This window comes from Atractosteus spatula, chromosome 1, assembly GCF_055471065.1.
Source record: "Atractosteus spatula isolate fAtrSpa1 chromosome 1, fAtrSpa1.hap1, whole genome shotgun sequence".
Classification (NCBI taxonomy): domain Eukaryota; kingdom Metazoa; phylum Chordata; class Actinopteri; order Semionotiformes; family Lepisosteidae; genus Atractosteus; species Atractosteus spatula.
The window spans coordinates 60,642,409-60,656,774 of record NC_142706.1 but is presented as its reverse complement, the minus strand read 5'-3'; the positions used below and the strand labels follow the sequence as shown (position 1 = coordinate 60,656,774).

The 14,366-nt window shown below is 43.5% G+C and overlaps 1 protein-coding gene across 2 annotated transcripts in view; it reads left to right on the top strand.

The window, feature by feature from the left end:
• The window catches only part of rarga (retinoic acid receptor gamma a), a 57,655-nt gene that overhangs the window by 23,088 nt on the left and 20,201 nt on the right, over positions 1-14,366 (top strand). Inside the window, exon 1 of one of the 2 annotated variants that reach the window (XM_088913767.1) lies at positions 8,281-8,776. The exons of the other annotated variant lie outside the window; for it this stretch is intronic. Within the exon in view, the coding sequence (XP_088769893.1) occupies positions 8,632-8,776 (145 nt within the window). The 5' untranslated portion in view covers positions 8,281-8,631. Of the gene's footprint in view, positions 1-8,280; positions 8,777-14,366 lie in introns of those variants that run through there. 2 annotated transcript variants of the gene reach the window in all.

Here is a 14,366-nt window from a genome sequence, read left to right as displayed (position 1 = left end):
GCTTGCTGTGCCCCCTTTTCCCAATGTCCTTTGCTCTATCCTAGAACCTACACTACCTCTTTTTTTCCTTCCGAGTTCGATAGCTCTGTCTGCCTTTCATGTCTGCTCCACCATGCCCTGGGAGTGGGGAAGACATATGCTGAACCACTGTTCTGAGTGTGCACACGTTGCACAAAAGGATAAAGTAACCAGGAAAAAACAGCAAGGTCTGTGAAAGATAAATCACTGTTCTCAATATTACCCCAAAATAAAAAGGGAACGGTGAGTTAGCAAATCCTGGAAAAGACATCAAAAGTCAGATTGAACCTTTTTAATTTATTTTGTACTTTTCCGCACAGAACAAAAAAAAAAAAGAGGTAAATACGTTTTGAAAGCACCAAGTCACTTTTTGCTTGGAAGGTCTTCAGTACGTCTGGGCTGTTGATGTCATTTTTTCTTGGAAGACATGAAAGTACAACATGAGTGAAAAAACTGAAGGAGAGAGACTGGCAAAGAGAAACACAGAAAGAGCGCGGGCGAGCCTGCCCGATGACAGATGAAGATAAAGAGACCGTCTTTGAAGATGGGCGGGGTTTTTCCGTGAGGTTGCACTGGGCACGTGTGGGATAGTGACAGGGCAGTGGCGAGGGAGGAGGGAGGGGCTTCAGGATGGCAAGGGTGGGGTATGTGAAAAGGGCATAGTCAAAAAGTGTGTTGGCGGGGGGGACGTCAGGACTCTGCCAACCAGAGAGGGAGAGAAACACTATCGAACTTCTTCACTTTGCAAAACCACAACAGTTTTTTTTATCTATAGCATCTTAACTGTCATTTTCGTGGTTGAATTGTTGTTCAATAAATGTAGGTCAGGCCCATCATTAATAAGTGTAACAATAAGTATAAAAAACAGTGTTAATAAACAATATTTATTAGGCTTATTGACCTTGTTTCAGTTGCCCTGGCCTTGTTCTGTCTGTGTTCAAAAGGCTCTCCACCTAGATTAAGGGTTGTGGAGAGTCCCAGTCCAGTTAGTTTTACAGGTTGCCCCATATCACCTAGTGTTTAAACATTAGGAAAACGTCTGTAAGATAATTTCAATAAAGCAGGTGCTTAGTTCAATAAAGGGGTCCCTGAATATTGAATGCTAAAGGGGCTTCCGGTTTTAGTGTCAAATAATCTTCTTCATTAAACAACAGATGATTCATTGTAGTTAAATTGTTCCAGGTGTTTAAAAATGGATTATTTAAGGACTAACGATGAATACTGTTGGACGGGGGCTCTCCAGGAGGAGAGTTGGAGATCTTGCCCTGGATTAAATGTTTAGTATTGTGTGATATACTGATGCAGAATGTCTGCAGTCATGTTCCACCTCAGAGTTGGTTGTTTCCAACATTTCTTCATTTCTGTGTGCATTTCAGCTGTATCTATATTTATTGCAGAGCAAAGAGCAAATACTTTCAGATGATTTCTGTGAAGGGTGCTATATAAAATATTATTTTTTATCATTCAGCAGCACAGTTCAAGGCAGAAATTGGCAGTGACTGACCTCCCTGCTGCTCTAATGAAGGACCGGTGGGTGGCCATGCAGTCTTAGCCTGAGTGCTGAAGGGATAGCATTGTATCACAGGAGTCCTGCACGCAGACTGGGGGTCCGGCTCTCTCCCTGAGGGCAAGGCACAGTAACACATCCCTCTTGTCACTCTCACACACACTGAGGCTATTGAAGGACCTTCGGCTAACTCATCATGATGCTCACAGCAACATGACATCATTGCTGAACATTAGGAAAAAAACATTCAAGTCAGGTTTTGGTTTCATACAGAAATGATGGATCTCACAATTTCTTAAAAATAATTACTCATTAATTAGAGACTTTTTCAGAGTGATTTACAGAGGAAATCATACTCTGACAACTACTACTGCAGGGTTTCTTACAATAGGACCTTGTTTTGTGTGTTGTAAGCTGGATAGAGTAACACGGAGGTTCAGTAAATTTCTCAAAGGTAGAACACTGTCAGTGACATGCTTGAACAGGGAACCTCCTGGTAACAAAGCCTTTATCTTAACCACCGAATCACCGAGCTTTCTCTTTCACAGACATTCACATAATCTTAAGAATAATCCAATCTATCATTTAAAAGTTTAACAAGTCTGTATTGGTCAAAGTAAATTGAAACAAAAACAGCTCTTAATTACTGATTAAAGGCAAGTAATGGCTTGCATGTACACCAGCACAGTCCAGCAGGAGGCACTTGTGCAGCATGACAGAGATCCTTCCATTCCTGATTTCTGTACCCAGCCCAATCTCTAGTGTCAGCCTTTTCAGTTAGCAAAGCAGCTGTATAGTCAATACAACATCCACACGGTCAGACTGTCAGATAGTCTAGCAGTCAGACTGTTAATCAAGCAGTAAGTCACTCAGTAGGACAGCCAGACAATGGACAGATCTTGACTTCAGATAATAGGTAAATCAGTCAGTCACCATTCAGTCAGTTAGCAGTGCCACTGGAGAGTGAATCAGCCTGGAAGGGAAACTGAGCTCTCTTGGTATGCAGTGGTAACGTAATAAATCATGTTTAGTCTCAAAAATATTGATGGAATGCAAAGAACAAATATGTTTGAACTGTGGTGAATGCTAGCTGAAAAGATCATATCTCTATAAACTCAACGGCATTTACAAGAGACAGGAAGACAGGAAGGGTGTCTGTTAAATAATATATGGGAAATAGGATAACCATAGTAAATCACATTGAATCTAAAATAAAAGAAATAAATAAATAGAAAATGATCAGACATGCTCTTTAAAAAGGTGGAAGGTGTGTGTGTGTGTGTGTGTGTGGGGGGGTGGACCACAACCCAAGCCCATTTGAGGAAATGCCACCCATGCTGTGCTTCAGGTGGGAAAACATGGGTGCTCTGTTGGCTGAAGGTATTTTTTGTCTTGGACTTCTAGTTTTTCTAGAGATATGTGGGGTGAAATTGTGACAATAAGCAGATAGCATGATGGGTGCATTTTCAAGGAACACAGATGTAGTCATCCTGCAGTTTTGTTGTCGTATGAAGGGTTCAGCCATCTCGGCAGATCATGGACTGAAGTTTCCAGAACACGAGGGTGAGAGAGTCTTGAAGAATTTCTGATTCTGTTTTTTTTTAAATGTGGGTCTTGCAGAGAAGTTCTAGATTTTCCTTTCGAAGTCCCCCGTCACTGTGTTATTGTGCAGCCCAGAGAGGCATGCCTCAGTAACCTGAGCCCTGAGGCAGGAGAAGACAGTCCTGTGCTGCTTGTCTCTGTCATCGGACCAGGCTTCTTCCAGCACATCCCCCGTGCCCAGACAGGCAGGCCGGGCTCCTCTTACCTGCCTCCAACCGTCCTGTTGGTGAAGACAGCACCAGGGCGTATGGCGTGTAGGTGACTGTGTTTGTTAGTTAGTGGCAATCCTAACGGTTAATAGGAATGGTAGACATGAGTGTTGATTAAGCAGGAAACACAGTGCGCATCGGAATTAGGAAAAAACAGTGCTATGTGTATTTTCACAAAGAAGACAACAGTGCCTGATTCGTTTATAAATGCATGGAAAAATAGAGTGTGTTAACCCTCTGCTGCAGTAGATTGGAAGGCAAGAAAGGTCATATGACTTGGTCAGGGGTGCTGTTTCCCACTGCCATACCTGGTGTCACTGTGTGCTTGTTTTTACAGAGTGTTAATGTGGACACTGGTGTCTCAGTGTGTAAGTGTAGCCTTAGCGGGAGTTTGTGCTAGATACATATACACAGTGAGCAAGTGAGAGAGAGAATGGGCCTCTCCTTTCCTGTCTGCTTATAGCTCCCCACTTCTCTGTTTCTAGTTCTTGGGGGGGTAAGTGGAGGGGAGAGTAATTGTCTCAAGGTGTGGATAGGACAGAGACAGGGCCATGTTGAGACTGTACAGCACTCCTTCATGACAGACAGAGAGAAATGAAAGGTCTGCGAGAGAAACTAGCAGAAATTCTGGAGTTGACAAGGGAAAATGGAGAGGCAGAGACTGAAGAAACAGCAGTGTGGAAAGAAAGGAAAAATAAGGGAAGAACAGAGGGGCAGTAGACATGTGGTGACAGTGGGGAAAACAGGAGAAAAATGTGGTGGGAGATGGAACAGAAAAAGAAAGCATCGAAAGAGAAGCATAGACTGTCTAAAACCTGCAGTAGAGAAAAATAAGGAAAAGCTGTCCAGTGCAGAAAAAATACACATACTGTATAGAGAGATTCCAGAGAAAGGAGTATTGCAGCAAAAGAGGGGATGAGTGTGAAAAAGACTGGAAGAAGGGAAAATAAAGTTGTGGAATACAGGGACTAGCACAGAGAGAGCAAGAGAAAGAGAGGGAGAGAGGGAAGGGCAGGATAAGTTTGGGGGGAAAGTTAGTGGCCCACTGGGGGTGTCTTGTAGAGTTCAGGCTTCTCGAGCAGGGAAGGAAAAGGAGGAGGGAGTTAGGAGGGGGGTAGTATGAGTGTATTAAATATCCAAACTAACTTCACTGGCAGCTGAGGACTTGCTTTAATTTAACGGACCTGCCCAGTGAAGTACTGTCAGACTGAACTGACGCTTTACAGAGAGAGAGAGAAGACGCGAGCTTATTAAAAATAATGGAAAAACAGAGTAAGAAATAAAAGTGGCAGAGAAAGGAGAGTGGGATGTAGGGTTTTGGAAGGCTGAAAAAGAAAGATTTTCACAGAAAAACAGTACTCAGTATTAATGTTGATGTCTGCATTGCGATGTATCTAATTGCTAAACAGAATTCTTCAGTAGAGATGATAGGTTAGAATAAACACATTCTTAGAAATGGAAACATAATTTTAGTGCATTAAACGGTTAACAGAACTTTGTTAACTTTAAAGTAGTTTTGGTGAAATGACTGAGAGACAAAAGGGGGGAGGGAGAAAGGGATTGTGTGAGCGGTACAATATGCACTGGTTTGGGCAATAATAATTGAATCTAGAGGCCATTCCAATAAAAGCATGATTGAATTAAGCGGGGGAAGGGGAGAGAGGACTGATGTGAGGAAGCAAAGGAGCAGAGCGGAGCGCTGGGCATCGAGAGGGAGAATGAAAGAAAATGAAAGTGATACACTGAAGCTGAAAAAACTAAGGAGAAGAAAAACGAGAATGTCCTTCTCCCTCTCTTTTATTCCATCTGTGACCAGGACACCCTGTCTTGGACATCTCCGTCTCAGACCCACTCTGTGTCTTTCTCTTTCATCTCAGTTGTGACCTGGACACCCTATGACATTTTGTCTCGGACATCTGTCTCTGTTCTCCCTCAGTCTCTCCCCCTTACTGCAACTGAGACCGGCTCGCACCCTGGCACTAGTCCTGTCTCGATTTTTCTGTCTCCTTCTCTCTCTGAAAGACTTTCTTACTGTCCCTCTTCAGTTCCAGGTGGTTGGTGTCCAAACCCAGTTCAGGGGACCAGGGGACCAGGGGACCAGAGATCTAGAGCTGCAGGGCTGTTCCACCCCCAGGGTGGGCATAGTCTCTGAGCTAATCAGCGTGCCCTTTGGAATTCACTATGGATCTGAAGCCGAGGGGCTGGGGGTAGGATCGTTTGATAGGAGGAATGAGGAGGAATTCAGGATTAGGGAGGGAAAACAAAATAAGTAAGAAAAAGTTAAGGCCAGAGGGAAGGAGAGAGAAGAACACATAGAGAAATAAAGAGAGGGAAAAGATTTTTTTTGTTTTCTTTGTTTCCAATGCCTTTTCTTCTGATAGAGTTAAGTCAATAAACAGTACCAAAAATGTGATGTTCCTAAATACATCCAAGATGTGAAAAAGAGAGAGAGGGAGAGAAAAGGGGAGGGGGGGGGGGGAAGAAAGCAAGAAAGTATGAGAGAAGGGAGGGCAGAGAAAAACAGAAGGAGAAAAAAAATAAAAAGAGAAAGAGGGAGGGGGTCTGAGTGTGTGTTTACTGAGAGCCCAGCCAACAGCACAGATTGACAGGAAATGGTGTCTTTTCAGAGTCTACCGGACTGTACCATTTTTGCCAGCGGAGGGGGGTGGAGCTCCAGGCAGATTGAGCTGCTTGCAAGCTACTGATACAGTATGTGCACTGGCAGCAACAGAGACACTTAGATGACATCAGATCACCTTTCTGTGTTGTCTTCTTAATTTGAACAAGTTTTATTTTAGGCAGTGTTTTTTCTAGGTGAACACTATCTTATAGTGCTTCACAGTTTACTATACAACAATGGCTATGGTAACAGTGTAGGGGAGTTATATTTTAAGTACATTCTAGTACTACTTTTAAAACACTTATATAAATACATCACCAAAAGAGGTGATGTTTCCAATTTAAACTATGCTATTGGTGATAAATTATTAATGTTTCCTTGGTCCTGGAAAATTGAAAAATATTGAAAGGTAACCCAGAACAAATTGTTAGAAATTGTATTTTGGAAAACAACAAAGAAAGAATGTCTAAAATTATTTTCTATTCCACATATTTCGAAGTGGATAATTATGTGCCATAAGCATATTGACTAAAAATATATTTTTACATTATACTAAGTTAGTACAAGTAAGGTTTGTATGAAGGTAAACTAAATAATACCTTCATCGACCATTGTACAGGAACTTTGAACTTTTTTAGTTTTCGTACGTTTGTGATGATTTATCTTCAAGTACATGTCTTACAAGGGTGGTTGAATCTGCAGTGATGGTAGCATTGATCCCTTATGAAAGTGGTCATAGCAAGGGCAACCACCCTGTACTCTGTCTCCCTCTGTCTCCCCTGCAGTCACCCTGTACTCTGTCTCCCTCTGTCTCCCCTGCAGTCACCCTGTACTCTGTCTCCCTCTGTCTCCCCTGCAGTCACCCTGTACTCTGTCTCCCTCTGTCTCCCCTGCAGTCACCCTGTACTGTCTCTCCCTCTGTCTCCCCTGCAGTCACCCTGTACTCTGTCTCCCTCTGTCTCCCCTGCAGTCACCCTGTACTCTGTCTCCCTCTGTCTCCCCTGCAGTCACCCTGTACTCTGTCTCCCTCTGCCTCCCCTGCAGTCACCCTGTACTCTGTCTCCTTCTGTCTCCCCTGCAGTCACCCTGTACTGTCTCTCCCTCTGTCTTCCCTGCAGTCACCCTGTACTCTGTCTCCCTCTCTCTCCCCTGCAGTCACCCTGTACTCTGTCTCCCTCTGTCTCCCCTGCAGTCACCCTGTACTGTCTCTCCCTCTGTCTTCCCTGCAGTCACCCTGTACTCTGTCTCCCTCTGTCTCCCCTGCAGTCACCCTGTACTGTCTCTCCCTCTGTCTCCCCTGCAGTCACCCTGTACTGTCTCCCTCTGTCTCCCCTGCAGTCACCCTGTACTCTGTCTCCCTCTGTCTCCCCTGCAGTCACCCTGTACTCTGTCTCCCCTGCAGTCACCCTGTACTCTGTCTCCCTCTGTCTCCCCTGCAGTCACCCTGTACTCTGTCTCCCCTGCAGTCACCCTGTACTGTCTCTCCCTCTGTCTCCCCTGCAGTCACCCTGTACTCTGTCTCCCTCTGTCTCCCCTGCAGTCACCCTGTACTCTGTCTCCAATGCAGTCACCCTGTACTCTGTCTCCCTCTGTCTCCTCTGCAGTCACCCTGTACTGTCTCTCCCTCTGTCTCCCCTGCAGTCACCCTGTACTCTGTCTCCCCTGCAGTCACCCTGTACTGTCTTTCCCTCTGTCTCCCCTGCAGTCACCCTGTACTCTGTCTCCCTCTGTCTCCCCTGCAGTCAGCCTGTACTCTGTCTCCCTCTGTCTCCCCTGCAGTCAGCCTGTACTCTCTGTCTCTCTCACCTGCAGTTACATTGCACTCTCAGCCCCTCTTTTTCTCTCTCCCTCAGTCACCACACACTCACGCTCTCTCTTTGTCTCTCTTTCTGTTTCAGTGGTGGTTTTGGCCTCTGTGGCTGTACTTTAATATGGTTATGATTAGAGGGGGTTCTGTTCTGTAACCAGAGAAAGGCACTTATTTACTAGAAGGGAAATGGGGGAGGGGCAAAATAAAGTGAGAGAACTAGGAAATTGTGGAGGACAAAGGGGTGGGGGTGGGGGGTTATTATTTTATGTTCAAAGAAGATGAAAAGAGAGAGAGAGTGAAAAATGAAAGAAAGTTTGTCCTGTAACCAGATTAGACAATGCACAGCTCCTTCTACTCAACACACACCCCTCCCTCTCCTTCCTCCCTCCTTCTCCCTCTGCCTCAGTCCTCTCTCCTCTTCTCTCCCCACCTGGTTCCCTCCCCCTGTGAGGGCCTGGGCAGTTGGTTTGATCCACAGTATCTGGGAGGCAGTGAGTGTTGTGCGAGCCTGTTATTTAGGTCTGTTTCAGCAGACAGCGCACAGCTAGCCCAGGGGCAGGAGGAGACTACAGGAGCCAGCCAGGAACCAGCACTACGAAACAGGCTGAAAGGGGGCTTGTGCTGGAGGACGCGAAAGTCAGACACAGTTCTGCTTGGTGCCCACTGAGAGGCGGGTGTGAATTGCACAAGGGGTGGACTTGCAAATTGGGGGAGCAAATTAAGATAGGAGGTGCCAAACCAGTTTTGCTGTGCTTTGGGGTTTGTTTTTGTTTTTAGTGGGTTTTTCTGTGACGTGTGGAAGGCGAGTCCAAGGGAAGGGGCAATTGACCGGTGGAGGGGTGGGGGGGGCGTGAACAAGTGGACCATGTTTGACTGTATGGAGGCTCTGGGGATGGCCCCCCGGCAGCTCTACGACGTCACCAATCGGGGTGCCTGCATGCTGCGCAAGGCGAGCCCCTTCTTTGGGGGTCTTGACCCCTTCGCCTGGACTGGGACGGCCAGTGTTCAGTGTAAGTGGCCCGTTGCATCCTTATCTCTCTCTTTCTCCTGCTCTGTCTTGTTTGCTGCCCCCCTTTTAAACTAACAACCCAATCAAGATTCTTCTGTACTGACTGTATCAGAGACTTGGGGAGGGTTCCTTCTATGTGGATTCTTAGAAAAAACAGAAAAGCCCTTATTAGATTCAGCCCTGGTACAGTACTAAACACAAAGTTCAGACACTTCACACTGAGATTGTTTATGTATGTGCACATACGGTATCTGAGTATTTATTTTCCTCTGAGTGCCTGTAAATAATGATGAAAGTGTGCTGAATAGAGCCACTTAAATTGACATACTCATATATTCAAAACGGAAAGAAAGAAGATTAGTTGGGTAGAGAGGAGAGGAAATCTGACACGTACTGAAACAGACAGTACAGATTGGAATTTCCTTAGTTATTCCCACAAATGCTGTGGTTGCTGGTTATGGCTGGTCAGCTTTCGAACAATCAGTATTTTATCAAACAAATTATTCATATTACTTTTTACTATTGTTTGTGGTATTTCTTTTAACATTTTTTTTACCTTGCTTAACATAACAAACTTATGAAACATACTTGCCCAAATTATCTCTATTTTTTCTTTCAGTATTGATTTCATTAAACCTCTTTTTCAGACAATTGCTGCTTGGGCTCCGATTCCTTTAACAGTATTGGAAATCTATAGCTTTTTCTTGTTGATAGCAGAAGAACAAACCGATCTTCTACAGAGGGCCAAAGGGCCCAGCCAGTTCTCTCCCCCTCTCCCTGTCTCTGTCTCAGAGCCCTTGGGCTTGGGGTTCAACAGGAGAACAGCTAGAGGACACAAGGACATTTAACTTAATTCCCAAAGCTTTCTGGGCTGTATATGTCCTGGCTCTCTTCAGCATGGAAGAGGCCCTGCGTGCAGCCTCTGAGCCCCTGATATCTTAGACAAGCTCCATTACTATTTAAAAGAAGGGCCATTTATACAAATATTATTATTATTGCCATTTAAGTTGATATTTATTTGTTTATTTGTTGCCCGACAACGTTTTTGAAAAGCCATTAATCTTCATTAAATCTGAAGACACAAACATTTCAGAGCCTGTTATCCACACAGTGTTTTCCTTAATGAAGACAAATGTCCTGTCTCTGGTAAGGTGAGGGCACTGGTTTGGTGTTGCAAACTATTTCTTATTTCTTCACTTATGTGCTGTAAGACTGCCGTTTTTCTTTTATTTTACACGAAGAGTTCTTTGTTTTCTTCTTCACCAAGAAGAAAAACAAGATTGAGATAGGAATCTAGTTTCCAGTGTGTGCCCTGAGGGGGCTCTGTGTTTGTGGTGTACAGTTTCAGCACTGCGCTTAACAGCCTTTCTAAACATCACAACAGTATCAGACGTGAAAAGGCATAATGGTGCTTTATTACTGAGAGCAGTCCCACTGTATTATCCTTTTCCCTGGGCAGATTCATTGATGTTTGATCCAGCAGTAAAGTGTGTGCCACAGGTTGCACACAACAAGGTAGTAATACTAGTCCCTGATCTGTCCAAGTCAATTAGTAAAGAAATCTCTCGTAAAGGGTTGGCTAGGTTTGTCAAACCACAAGAAAGCATTGTACAAACTGTGGAGGACCTGTTGTGAAGCCAGATCTGTGCAAGGTGTCAGTATGGGAAAAACAAGGTGTAACCTGTGAAGGTTTTGTCCGGATTTACCATGGTCCGCTTTAACACAACAACTTAGTCCAGTCTTGGAAAATGTAACAGTGGGCTGAACTAATGCTTTGTCCTAGAAAACAGGAGTGGCCTGGGGTATAGATGGGGTTCAGACCCTATCCGTCAGCTGACAACAATTGATATGACACAGGTATAAACTTATGATGAGTCCATTTATTTTTACATTAGGAAAAGCAGGAGTTAATTGTGTGCTAGAAAAAATGTGGCAGATGTCACACTCCCATTGCTTTGTTTAGGCCATTAGTTCCTCCTCCTCTTATTTCTGCGATATACTTCAAGACATCTGCATTTTCTGACTGTGCTGAGCTGTGGAGGCTGTGTTGACTCCTGTGTCAGGCGTTTAGCTTCTTTCTGTGCCAGCTGGGTTTAAGGGTTTCAAGTGAGAATGCACCAACATAGTTTTGTCAGGTATCAGGAGCTGAACTAGCTGTAGTAGGTATTTTTTGATGATTAATTTCAAACTGTCGATATAAACATTTCTGCCCACTACCACAAATGACGACTTCAGCAATATTTTCAGAAAATAACAACATTTAAATCTCACGACCTTTGCTCTTCTGTAGCTTAGGGATCCTTGGCTTTGTTTCCAGCCATTTACGGAAATATTTGTAAAGATCTCCACCAGCTTTCTGAATAAGGATTTCGAGTAGTGCGTGCATTGTTTGTAACAAAAGAAAACAGGCAAAATAAAAACTCCCCAGCTTTTTCAGTCACTTCAGTGCAAGCGTTGTGTACAGTGACATCTTCAGGGAGTGCTAAAAGGCCTCAGAGAGCTGGAGGGAGATACTTGTGCCTTTGTGAATTTAATTTGAGTTAATTTGTCTGGATGGAAGTCTGTAGTTGTTTAATTATAATTACAAAGACTCAATTAAAGGATTAAAAAGCCAGCACGGCTTTTGTGTGTAGAAAGGGTGGGGGCAGGCAGCGTGGGGAGAAGAGAGCAGGGCTGATACGGAGTAGAAGAGAATAGGTTTGGGTGGGGGCAGTTGTCAGGTGGAGTCTGAAGTTAGCTTTGGTCAGTCCCTTGTTAAGATTTCCCTGTACTTCCAGCCATGTTTTCGTAATGGGATTAGCTGGGACCTTTCCTCTCTTGTATAAAGTTAGACCACTGGGACTTGAATAGTAAAACTTATTCTGTTCAATTTTGAATTTGAAAGCTGCACTTTTATACTTTTGTCTTCGATGTGACCATATGGTATTGTTTCTTGTTTTTGCAACATACAGAATTTTGCACCGTTCTTGCAGATTTGTTTCTGAGATTACAGACCTCAGTTTTGGCGTTAGACTGGTTTTAGTAAAAGAATATCTAAATTAGCAGGAAAATGAGACCCATATCCCTTTCCTTTGGGGAAGAAAAATATGCCCTGAGGTACTGGTGTTGACCTTGCGATTTTGAATATGCAAAATCCAGTTTAGAGAGGCAGCAGCCACAGCAATATTAGTCTCTGATGTAACGGCTGATCAGGGTTGATTTCCCAGTTGGCACTTGTTCCATTTTTGTTTTTCTGTTTTTATAGCATTGCCTATTTATCTTTGGTTAACATACCGTACTATAATCTAATAATATTGTGGCTGCATAAGTGTCTTTTAAGGATTGAAATGTATTGGGCTCAACTCTGGTGGTTTGTAAGGCTTTACTGGGCTTCAACCAATGTTTCAAAAAGGTTGAGAAATTTATTAGAAGCTCTATTTGACTGCTTTGATGTGTCCTTTCCAATTCCCAGTTGTAGATTAATCCATTACTCACTCTGAAACATATTCTTTGAAGTACAAACTGATTGACCAATTGGCTGAATGCATGTGTAGCTCTCTGGTGCAAGACATGCTAGGATTTCTTCATTGTTTTCATGCATGTTTATTGCTAAGTAACATTTTCTAATTGAGAATTTCAGACTCTTTCACCAGATTTATAGTTCAAGTTTATCTACCACCGTACATCATGTGAGTTAGGAGGAACGTATATAAGTATGCTGAGGCAATCCCAGGGCATTGACCACCCTAACATCTTAGTCTCTAGAAGCTAGAATATTAACCAATTCACTGGTTACAGACTTGAAGACCTTTTAAAGTTTATTTTTTGCCACTGACATTTGATTTAGTAAATTAGTAAAAGTATCTTAGAGGGAAGGTAAACAAGGCAAATCTTTTTTGCTTTTACAAATCCAGCCTGCGCTCCTCTCTGCACTTTCACGTACACAGGCTCTGTTTGGAGAGGTTGTAAACTGCTGTGTATTTACTGGTTTTCAAGACCTCTTCTGCCGATTGGGCTGGTATCCACAGGGTCTGGGAGGAGAGGCGAAATTTGCTCCATTTTCTGCTGGAATTCACCTCTGTGTTGTAATGAGGAATTTATAGCTTGGACCAGCAGCACAAATGACAAACGGAGCTGTAAAGAATATCAAGTTAAATTGGGTAGTGAAGTGCTAGTGTTCAGCATTTCAATACCATGGACAGTTTAAGACAAACGTATTGGCACCCTGTGCTTGGAATGAAGTTATTACTTTATTAATCAAACTGAGTTCATTTGTCAGTGATGTCTCTTTTAAGATTACTGAAGGCTGATTCACTCTAGCAAGTAGCAGCAAAGGTGTGCAACTGAGTAAACATATTTCAAGTACAGGGCAATGGGTATGAAGTAGTTCAGGTGGGTAGCTGCGTCAGCATGCCTGGGCTGCAAAGGAACAAGTAAAGGTTTATTCCATGCTGAAAAGAGAAGAAAGGAAACACAACGTTTCGGCTTTGGAGCCTTTCTGCTCTTTTCTGCATGGTAATGCGTATGTCTTCATCGGTATTATAGACTGTTTATCTCCCTAGCTGTGATTAGAGATGATAACTGGCCCCTGACCCTGAAACTGGGTTCAGGGTAGTACTGTAGTACATCAGTTTGGATCTGGCTGAGTATCAGTTATCTCAGACAGTAGGATGTCTACCTTCACTTGAGCTGAGCTGAGCTGAGACCATCTCACATGCAGAATAACACTTTTTTTCTGCTTAGTTGTTGGCTGAGAAAAGTATTATTTCATTGTAAATAAAATTCCATTTTGAAAAGTCTACAGTGTACAGGGGAGTGATAACCTTAGTTGCACAATGGGTTTAGTAGTGTAACTCTATCATCTGACAGTTTAGAAAGCTGACATACTGGCTACCCAACATAAATGTTATTAGAGCGCAGCAGTACAGTGTTGGAAGCAGTGATCAAATGTAGATTACACTGGATTCTCTTTTTTTGCAGGATACTTCAATTGACAATCTACTCTGCGTTACTGTGCTGGGGAAAAAATAATTGTTCTTTACCTTTTTAACACTCTTCTATTTGTTGATGTTTTGTGTAAATGTCTGGCCATTAAATATGGTGGCCATTATTTAATCAGGCAGAGTGTAACATCCTGTATCCAGCCATGTATGTAAGAAACAGATTTGTCCAGGAGTGTGTGGCGGCACAGAGGTGTGTGTGTACTCTCCCACTGCGCTCGGCTTGTGAATGGTTCTCTGTGTGCTGCTGGGTGCCAGACTCCCACTTCAAAGGCACAAACTCTGGATACCTGCTTCTAATTTACACTCTCCCCCCTCCCCCCCTCCCTCTGAATCAGATACAGCACATTTTTGACAGATTGTTTTTTTGAAATGGATCCTTAAAGCCACAGAGCCCAGCTGTTCTAGACACCCCCAGCACTACACCTTGTCCTGAGACCGCAGAAGTCAGTGCCAGAGTTCTGTCTGCCAGTGGAGATAACAATAGTACAGCACAATCCTGTCTGGAGCCACGGGTTCTCATCCTGCACCTTTTCCCTGGATTAAATTTCTTGTTGTTTACCATAGTATACCATGGTAAAAGGAGAGTGAAATTACATTAAAAATATGGCA